Source organism: Solea solea, chromosome 9 (genome assembly GCF_958295425.1).
Source record: "Solea solea chromosome 9, fSolSol10.1, whole genome shotgun sequence".
In the NCBI taxonomy this organism is placed as follows: domain Eukaryota; kingdom Metazoa; phylum Chordata; class Actinopteri; order Pleuronectiformes; family Soleidae; genus Solea; species Solea solea.
The window spans coordinates 8,504,495-8,515,607 of record NC_081142.1 but is presented as its reverse complement, the minus strand read 5'-3'; the positions used below and the strand labels follow the sequence as shown (position 1 = coordinate 8,515,607).

At 40.7% G+C, this 11,113-nt stretch overlaps 1 protein-coding gene across 1 annotated transcript; it reads right to left on the bottom strand.

Moving 5' to 3' along the window:
* Positions 1–6,341: 6,341 nt before the first annotated feature.
* Positions 6,342–9,317, bottom strand: s1pr3a (sphingosine-1-phosphate receptor 3a). The gene is made up of 2 exons (XM_058637494.1): positions 9,103–9,317; positions 6,342–8,440 (listed from the first exon to the last, which is right to left on the bottom strand). Exon 2 carries the CDS (start codon positions 8,341–8,343, stop codon positions 7,111–7,113), a length of 1,233 nt encoding a protein of 410 aa, XP_058493477.1. The 5' UTR covers positions 8,344–8,440; positions 9,103–9,317; the 3' UTR covers positions 6,342–7,110.
* Between the last annotated feature and the right edge of the window lie 1,796 nt (positions 9,318–11,113).

The window sequence follows — 11,113 nt, the reverse complement described above, 5'->3', positions numbered from 1 at the left end:
AGAAAGGAGACAAAGGACTTGGAGAGATTGCCTGCTTCACATATCCAAACACACATTTGCTCCTCACCATCCATCAACAGTAGGGTTGGGAGGGAGAGGGTAAGGACTGGGGGGGTGGCTGAGGAGGGCTAAGGCAACCCTCATTATTTGGGCTGTGCTGCAGTGGAAGCGTAAGGATTGCTTTCATTACTGAGCCAAATGAAAAAGCAGGGGCTGATTACCCGTGTGACGGAGAGAGAAGACGAGCTGGATCAGGCTCTATTGGGAGAGAGAGACTGAAGAAAGGGGGGGAAAAAAGGGAAGAGGGGGGAGAGGAGAGGAGGAGGCGAGGCACTTCTTCCCCAACAAGACTCCAAAAACAAGTGTGTGTGTGTGAGTGAGAAGGTGACATAGAAGGGGGGGGGGGGGGTTTACTGCTATCGTCCCATTTTTCAAACATGGTTCCCCGGGGAGGGATATGAATAATAATGTCTGCGGCACTGCAACATGTAAAAATCAAACAAATACCATGCTCACATCTCACAGGCTGTTGTCTACCGCTCACCTTTTGATGGAAAGTTGGCAGGATTTTGATTCACTCATTCCTATAAAAGCACTAAATGCCTGCCTGGTACACATCTGTGTGTATATTGAAACAAATGGCTTCATTACACTCATTTTGTGTGTTAATTGTGGCGTGTGTGCGTGCGTGTTTGTGTGTGTGCGCGCGCATGTGTGCGCAGCTGTCACTTGAGAATGTGTGCAAAATCATATGAGTAGGGTGTCGGCAATAACTCAGTGATGGCAGGTTTTAATCCACCAGACAGGCTCAGAGGAATGAACACCTGTGATCAGCACAGAGCCAACCAATGTGTTGGAAACCACAGAACACACACACACACACACACACACACACACACACACACACACACACACACACACACACACACACACACACACACACACATGGACTGACAGAGTCATGATACATAATGGTTAGATGCCATTTTCCCAGAGGATGTTTTTTACCCCCAGCAAGGGTAATGGTTGTGGCTGCATTTCTGTTGTCGGATAGTGAGCGGCATTACTTAAAAAGTAAAGGATGGATTTTTTTTTAATGAAAAATGATGGCAATATATGGCTCAAGGAAGACATGGTTACATTTTGGTGGTGGTAGTATTTAAATTGTAGGAGACTGAGTGGCCTGGGTGGAGGTTTGCACTTAAATATGTAAATAATGAATTCAATCAGGCCTGAGTTCCATTTGAAAACCTAATCCATCATGTTATGAGTGGCATTTTGGCCTATGGAAACCCTGAGAGAATTATTTTTCCTATAAATATATTTATATTCTTCTGCAGCAGTATTTTTTTGTTTTTGTAATACTCCTTTTGACCACAAAAGGGTTGTAGTTAATCCCAGACTAGGAACACAGTATGTAAAGGGGTTTTGCCACAGAGGCATTGGATAGTAAAGGGAGATGGTAGAAGTGTGACAAAGTCCATTCACCACCACGTAACGTGTAAAATAGCGTCTTCTAAATATGTTTATACACAGTGTTCAAATACACACGTTGGTCTTTTTAAGGATCTATATCCATATTTTCATAATCAGCTTCATTCTCTGAATGATCCTGCAAGTGCACTGTAGTTTTCCATAATTGTGGTTTCTCATGAGATGTTTCTGTATGTCTGTGCTTGTCCCAGATAAGGTCAGAGTCACGTCTGAGTCAGAGTTAAGCAGAATTTGAATCGGTTTGTCAACCTCTGCACTCGGTACAATCACACACACGCAGCCCAACTGTTACGTCTGTTTTTGTTGCTTTGTGAGTTGTGAGATAATGTTACACATATATACTTAAAGGTCCAGTGTGTATAATAGAGGAGGGTTTATTGGCTGACATGGAAAACACTACCCTTAACCATGACCAGTACACACCTAACCTTAACCTTAACCACAATTCAAGTCATAGCCCTAAACAACCAGTTACTTAGAAATGAGGTTCACCCTCATTAATAACGGATTTTGGGTTCCATAAGGACTACAGGTCCTGATAAGCTCAGTGTTTACGCCATTAAAGGTCTCAAACAGGACACACCCACTCACACACACATAATATAAAAAAAATTCACCAGAGCGTCTTAGACATGATTTTAGGTTGATTTAAAGCATGACACACATGTCCCCTGTTCAACGGTGAGTCCCCTCTTTGTGTGTGTGTAACAACGACAAAGTCCCCTGTTCTACTGGTTCACGAGTACACTTTCTCTTACACACACACACACACACACACGGACGCCTCCGAGGTGTTTGCATTCACTAATGCATGGTATGAGCCAGCTGTGAGCCACAAGTGAGCAACAGGACGTGCATGTCAGACGTAGAAGCCACCCTCATCACGCTCCCTTATCCACTATCCCAGACATGCTAATCCCTACAGTTGTAGCAGGCAGGCGTAGAAAAGATAGATTGGAGGTCAGTGTGAGCAGGTGTGTGTACACTGTCAGGCTCCGCCAGGGTGAGTGCAACCGGAGAAGATGTGGAGATGAAGCAGCTGCTGTTTTGAGGAAAAAGGCGGGGGTTTATGTCGGGTGGATAGTTTATCCACGTCTGCCACCTATCTGCTATAAGATAAGACGGCACTCAAAGACTTGGTTGCATATCTGAATATAAATATCTGTCAGATCAAGGTATTTCTTCTTATTAATAGAAGCTTAATAGTGCACAAGGATATGAACAATGCACAGTCCGTTGCACACAAGTCCACAAGTCGTCTTCCATGGAGACTGCTGGGTTTCCACTGTAGCCCAGAATGGACAAATTAAACAATGACTCTGGAGAGAGAGATTTTGGCGTTTTTATGTTACCTCACGGCCAATGTCGATTTGTAGTATCCACAATTCGAAGGGGCAGGTGAGGAGTAATTAGTTGGCTGAGATATGCAGTTCTGACGCTAAATCCTTCATAATGAGCGTCTGTGAGTGATTCCCTTTCCCAGTCGAAAAGATGAGTGATGGGCAACATTGTCCTATATTAGGAAAAAGGACACTGATAAAAAAATGTAAAAAACAATTATCCTTCTGAATAAAGAAACAGTAATGACATTAAATAATTGCTATGTTTATGCAGCTGTCAGATAGAAGATATTGCTTTTTCACTGGAGGATTTCTGCTTCACCTGAGCTGGAGTCGATTCAGTCAGATCAGCACTAGACAGGAGTATTAATCGGGTGTTGAAAAGGATGAGTGTCCACCAGTCCAAATCTCAGCCAGCTCCTATAGATATCCTCCTACCGAGTGACCTTTGCCTTGGCATCTCCCCCATCTCGTGGATAAAGCCTTTTTATCTTCAGGAGCTTATCACCAAAAACCTGTCTTGGTCTTCACTCTCTTTTTCTCTACGTGTAATTACACTCTATTGAATCTGAGAGCTGTGGAGGTGTAGGGGAAATGGTACCCATGAAGGGGGAGGCCTTACACACCAGATGAATATGTGTTCCTGTACTGAGCGAGGTCCAACTGTGCTTTAGAGAACAAACTGTAGAGCGGCCACCTCAAACAGGACCCCCTCACCACTCTCTGCCTGGCCCCACTCCACCCCTGAGCTGCTTCAAACAGGGGACTTGAGAGTGACAGAAGCGTTTCATACTGGCACATTCAGCCGCTCGGACCAGATGGAGTCTTTGTTCTTTCCTCGGAAAAAAAACACACAACCCACATTCGACACGTCTGCACTGTACAAAAACAGTGGCAAATGCACACTCACAAAAATGCATGCACACTCCTTCCTCACCACGCAGCGGTATAAAGCCAGGATCAGGATGACAGGGGGTGGCGTGATTTCTCTTGTCCTCTGTCGTGTTCACATTAGTCATATGCAAATAGGCATTGTGCACAAAGAATGACACAAATCCACCATGTCTAAATCCTCAAAGAAGACTAGTGATGGCTATTTAGTTAACATGATTTATTAAGGTGTTTGACCCAGTTAGCACATGAAGCTGTAAAATGTTGTTTTGGTGAAAATGCATTGCTGGAATCCAAGGACAGAAGATAGATTTGAAGGAAAATCAATTTTAAGGATGTTTGAGCTGTTTGTTTAGACAGAAAGAAGGCAAGAAAATGAATTAAATGAATCATAAATCCAAAGAGTTATTGTAAGAAGAGTATGGAAGTGTAACATATCTTTCAGCTTTATCTTAATTTAGCAAATTATTTATTATTATCAGCCATCAAAAGAACTGTCATTTTTAAACAACATCTTATTTTGTGTACATGTTGAATTTGTTGAGCCATTTTCCAGCTTTGGGGGAAAAAATCCTCATCATCATCCATAAGTGGTGAAAGGAAATTAGTACTGTCCACTATCAACATTCGTACATCAGAGTTCATATGTCATTATTTGCTTTGACATTTTGTCAACATTTTAATGTTGTTTTTTTCCACCTATTCATTCTTGCTTGTTTTAGATTTGTTCTGTAATGTTGTCAGTAAATAATAGCTGCATTTACATTTAAAGAAAAACTATAATTTTCATGTTACTGTTACTGGTTTTACAAATGCAATGTCTTTTCCAGGAGATCCAGTTGATTTTTTTCCCCCAAGGTATGAAAACTATTGTCTTCTTGATGCAGTTAAGTCTTCCACGGACACACTGGCTTTACAAATCCAACTCTTCTTTGTTATAATCAGTCTTAAAACTCATTCATCACATTTATCTGTACAGCTCAACACTTTGGCATTTTCTGACGTTCCGTATGGTGTAAGGTCACGATCATCCCCAGCTAATTCGGGAAAGTGTGTTTCGACATCTCCGACAGGAAGCAGTCAGTGACCTTTTAAACTGGAAATGCTCGGCTGGTATTAACACCCTTGCTGTTTTTTTCTCCATCACAAATGGAGGTGTGGAGCAGAGAGACGCATCCTTTAGCTGCATGAGGTGAGTATGAAATGCCAGTCTGTCAGCTTGTGTCTGCTCTGTGCTCTACTATCTGCCCAATCTCTCTGTTCAATTAAAAATGTGCCCTCACTGTACAAAAACAAACACAGCAACATCTTTAATTATTGTGCTTTTTAAAGAGTGAGTTATGCCGTATTCTGTGAAAATCCTCAGGAAAAAAACAGTCACATAGTGTGAATAATTGAACATAACAGCTAACCAGGAGGTTATGGAGACTTTCATGATGATGGGACATGTTTAACAACGGGCTCTTCAAAGTAACAGACCTCATCAAACTGACAAACCCTCTCATGACTGCGTCTGCATTATTCATGAGCTGTCTGAGCCAGGTCTGTCTGTGATGCATGGGAAAGGCTATTTTACGAGTGCACGTAGGTTAAATCAGATGACATTTCTCCTCTGTCTAAACGGCAAATGATAATCTGACAAATGAGAACATTTCTATATTAATCACAACCTTATGAGACACAAAATCACTAGTTTTCCTGCATGTTCTTTGACAGTTTATATTGAAGAAGTGCTGAAAGACAATTTAACACAACAACACCGGATGGAGCGTCTTATAACAGAGAATGGGACTTTATTTGCTACATAATTTGTATAAGGCACAACGAGCCAGGCAGAATTGTCAGTCACAGTCTACCATCATTAAATTATTCACATCCAGCACTGACATCATTCGCTAGTGGTTAGTCGGCACGAGTGGTTTCTAAGTGTGCTGATGAAAAGAGAAAATGTCCATGAGTGTATTGTTATCGGCCACGCTTAGTTCAGCCAGTGCTGCCAAAACAGACTGTGGTCAGCGGAGTTGAGACTGGAACGAGCAAAATTCGTTATTGTTAAAAACAAAAACACTCCACCTTGCTTGTCCTGTAACACCATTATTGGAACAAGCTTGATGTTCTTGCCCACTAGTGGTAAGAGTGTGATAATGACATCCAGGGCGTGTAATGAGCATCACAGCCTCATGAGGCCGCTAGTCAAAAAAAAATACAATTGGTGACATGTTTCTTTTTTTCTTACAGTGCATTTCAAATCATAACCAAATCAATACAAAAACATCCTAGTACCAAGAGGGTTTTTATGCACAGAAAGCAAAAATGACATATAGTATTAAAATGCCAAACGTATTCTTAGAAAATAAATAGTTTATCAAGTGAAACTGTGATAGAAAGAGTGTTTGCTTATGACAAGAACAAAGAAATGCCCACGTTCGATCCCCCCCCCTCCCCGCCCCCCCTTCAAATAGTGACAAAATGAAATAAACACAGTGACAGACACAACATGAATGAAGGTAATAATACTGCCATTGTTTAAAATATCACCCGCTGCACTGTTAACTTTTAGGGGCTGTATCAATCCATTTCACTCACTCATACTGACAAATGAACTGCATGTACATTTTCTGAGCTTTTAAATACCGATAGAGCACTAAATGAAGACAAATACTCCAATTCTAAACTTGCAGACATTATTTAATTTTTGGCTTTGCTTAATTCATATCCAAAAAAACTTATTTTACATATTTTTTTGATAAATTGATGCAAAATTAAGTGATTATTTGAGTCACTCTGGTGTTGCAAACAATTTTGTTGAATGTTTATAATTACTGGCTTTAATTACTTTAATTGTCTACAATCAGGGCTCATTCAACTGTTTCGATAATTGATTAATATTTTCCGATATTTTAGGTACCAAACGACTCAATTAATCGAGTTAGGAAAATAATAAAGAAATTGCAGCCCTACCTACAATTATAATTTCTACATTTGCAGACATGATTCAATTTGGAGCTTTATTTGATCCACGGGCAAAAAAATTGTCCAACAATTTTTCATATTTTTGAAATGTTACATTTGTATTTACTATTTGTAAATAGTGGCTACAGTGGTCATAGTGCATAAACAAAAAGTGGCTGATAGCAGGACTTTGTCAGTGGTGGAGTAAATTGATCCTTCCTGCAGTTACTACCACAGTTACTTCTTCAGCTAAGCCCTTAGCATGTGTGGTGCAGCAGTGAAAAGTGTCCCCCGTCAAACTGTGTTTTGGTGCACCACGTTCCATTTCTCATATACCGGTCTTGCGGTACGTGAAAAATTCATAAAAAAAATATATGAAAATACCGGTCTTCGGTTTCAGTCCAACTGTGAGGCTTCATTAAAGTGCTTCTACTCAGAATTTGCTGAGGGGCGGCAGCGCCCCCGCCTTCACCAACACAGCTGAGAGCAGGTCTGCAGGTCCAGAGTGGTGCGCCACAGCAGTGGCAGAGGGATCTCCATGCTTGTTTTCAGAGTTCATAGGTGTGGCAACCTTTCCCCTTTGTAGCGTGGACTTGCCCGCCCCACTGCCCCCTCCACCACCCAAACTGGTCTTACTATTTTCCACTGTGGGTATGACTGTGCCCAGGTGGAGGTTTCCCACCACAGGAGTCCCAGAAGACTCCAAACTGGTCTGACAGCAGCACAGCACTCGGAAGAAGGCAGCCCTCATCTCCCTGCTGGACAGAGTGTATATCAGAGGATTGAGGGCAGAGTTGAGCACAGCCAAGGCGATGAACCAGTCCACCTGGTAGAGCACAGGGCAGTGAGCTGGGCTGCACCCCACATCCAGCAGCAACAGGAGGAAAAGTGGGGCCCAGCACATGACAAACAATCCAAGAACAATAACCACTGTCCGCAGCAGAGCCAGCGAGCGCTCTGAAGGCCGACTGCTCACCCTGCGACCGCTGGAGGTCACCAGTTGATAGATCCTGATGTAGAGGATGATGATGGCCACCAAGAGGGCACTGAAGACGCTGGTGCAGAAGGCCACATAACTCTTAGCATAGAGTGGCAGCACTGTGGAGCAAGAGGCCAGATTGTTCAGGCAGTTCCACCCTAGGCTGGGCAGAGCGCTCAGCAGCACTGACACAAACCAGCAGGCTGCCAGCAGTCCTAATAGTCTCCCTCGACCTGCCGTCTCACATGGACGCAGACGCACCATAGTCATGTGTCTCTCGATCCCAATGGCCAGAAGGCTGAACGTGGAAGCACTGAGGGCCACAAACATGCTCCCTTCTCTAGCCAGCCACTGTATTGGTGTCAGGAAGTACGTATTGCGTCCTGACGTAAAGATATTGACAACATAGGCCACACCAGCGAGCATGTCGGACAGCGCAAGGTTCCCAATGAGGAAATACATGCGGCTGTGGAAGCGCTTGTTCCTCCAGAGAGCAAGCAGCACCATCATGTTCTCCAGGACAATCAACACACAGATGAAGAGCAGCACAGCCATCTTACAGACCCCGCTGCTGCGAGGCCGGTTCCACTTCCCTGAGTGGTTGTAGTGGCTGACGATGACCAGATTCATCCCTACCTCCACTGTGTTTTCCATACTGCCTGCCATTCCCGCCCCTTCCTTTGTCATACAGCAGAGGGCGCCACAGCACTGGACACTGCTGAGGGAGGTCAGGCGGCTCAGCCTGGCAGTTTAAGGGCAGTCATTGTATACCCTCATCAGGGACCTGCAAGTCAAACACAAAGAAGTCATCGTCAAATCCAAAAGGAAAAGGAAAAATCACAAAAGTTACATTCATTAGTGTTGGTTGGTTGATTTGTGGAAGCGAAAAATCTTTCTGATGGCTCATAAAACAATTGTAATTAAGAGGCACCAAAAAACTGAACAAAAACTATTTAAAACCTCGAATGTAGGTTTCACTGATTCATTTTTACTAAACTTAAATAGTAAACAGCATCACTAAGAATGGAACTCTGACAAACAAGAGCAGCAGCACTAAAGACAAATAGACTATGCACAGTACAATGCCATAAAAACTGTTGCATGCTGATTAACAATAACGTAAATAAAAAGTTGTATTTTTCTCTCTAGAATTACTCTCTTTTTTTCCAAACAAAGGTTTGTGATTTAAAAACTAGGATTGAAAGTGTTTTCCTTAATAATAAGGTAAATTGTGTGGACAATGACTGAAAGATTTAAAATGTGACGTTTAGCTGAGAAGAGATGATCAGTGAGGGAGTTCAATTAGTTAAAGTTAAGTTGAGTAATCCTTTGGACACAAAGTATCAAAGTCCCTGATAGAGGGACAGGACTTCACTGGTAGATAAATGGATATTTCTATCATCCGTGTCCACAGACTCAGTAACGTCCACCTTTTGGAGTAGTTACCTTCATCTATACATCCCGGCGATGTGGCGGAGTTTTCCAGAATGTTTCCTCTCCTGCGTAAAGTTGCGCGTAAAACCAAAAAACGGAATATAACTGACTCGAAGTTAGAAATTCATCTTATCCTCGCTTCCAAACAGTAATGTGTCTTCCTCTGATAGCCATAAGATTTGTCTTCTGTCTTTCTGTCCCGCTGTGCTCCCTCCTGCCCGTCCTCTTCCCTCTCTCTCTCTCTCTCTCTCTCTCTCTCTCTCTCTCTCGCTCACTCACTCCTGCTCATGGGGCGGGATTTTCCTTTACCTCTCCATCATAGTTTCGCTCGGCAGAGCCACGTGGTTTATTTATTATTATGCCATATGATAACATTGTACTTTTGCGTCATTTTGTGTTTACTCTCGACCATGAAGCAGATTTTTTTCATTTTTAAAGAAAATGAATTTAATGTTTATGTATGGAAGCCCGTTTCTGCCACATGGGAAAACAGCTGCATTGCCAGTCATAATTATGAGATACTAAATGATTATTATGAGATACTAAATTATTATTATGAAATACTAAGTAATTATTATGAGATACTAAATTATTATTATGAAATACTAAGTAATTATTATGAGATACTTAATTATTATTATGAGATGCTAAGTCATAATTATGAGATACTAAATGATTATTACGAGATACTAAGTCATTATTATGAGATACTAAGTAATTATTATGAGATACTAAATAATTAATATGCTAAGTCATAATTATGAGATACTAAATGATTATTATGAGATGCTAAGTAATTATTATGAGATGCTAAGTAATTATTATGAGATGCTAAGTCATAATTATGAGATACTAAATGATTATTATGAGATACTAAGTAATTATTGTGAGATACTAAATGATTATTATGAAATACTAAGTAATTATTATGAGATACTAAGTAATTATTATGAGATGCTAAGTAATTATTATGAGATGCTAAGTAATTATTATGAGATGCTAAGTCATAATTATGAGATACTAAATTATTATTATGAGATACTAAGTAATTATTGTGAGATACTAAATGATTATTATGAAATACTAAGTAATTATTATGAGATGCTAAGTCATAATTATGAGACACTAAATCATTATTATGAGATATTAAATAATTATTATGAGATGCTGTCTTAATTATTATGAGATACTAAATCATTATTATGAGATGCTGTCATAATTATGAATGCTAAATAATTACTGTGAGATACTAAGTCATAATTATGAAAGCCAAGTAATTACTATGAGATTCTAAGTCATTATTGAGATAGTAAGTTATACCTTTGAGATAATATCCCATAATTAAGTTTCTATGTCATAATAATGAGATACTATTTTGAAAATATGTCTTAGTATCTTATAATTATGAGATATCTTGTATCTAAACATTGAGATGCTACATACTAAGCCATAATAATGAGATACCAAGTCATAATAAGAGGATACTATACTAATAATGAGGTAAATTAAGTTATAAAAGAAAATGTTATAACTGCTTTGACATAAAATGATAACCATTGGTTCCTGTTGCCTTAAAATAGGCCTTTTTATGTAATTATGGCAAGGGGCTTGATTTATGGAGGCTGCCATTTTGCACTGACATGTTTGTCAAGCAGCTTGAACAGATGTTCATTTTGAAGTGAACGCTGACTATGCAAACAAAGGAGAGTGGCTCCACCCACATAACCCTGATGCATAATCCTGTGAAGAAGGAGGAAACTGTAGAAAGATTCTGGCATGCAAAAAGGCAATCGCTGTTCCTTGGCAGTTTGGAAAAGAAGGAATCAGCAGAGTAGTTTGTTGCACACACTATTCGAGATGTCACTTATAATTCTGGCACACTGGGCCTTTAACAATTAGAGATATTAGAGCAATTAGTTATGTTGCTGCATTTGCCTGATGTGTGTACACCTAACTGCAGCCCTGATGTGGGATAGATGGCATCTTGATGCTGACCAGGCCTCTGGTGCATAATCAGGAGTTA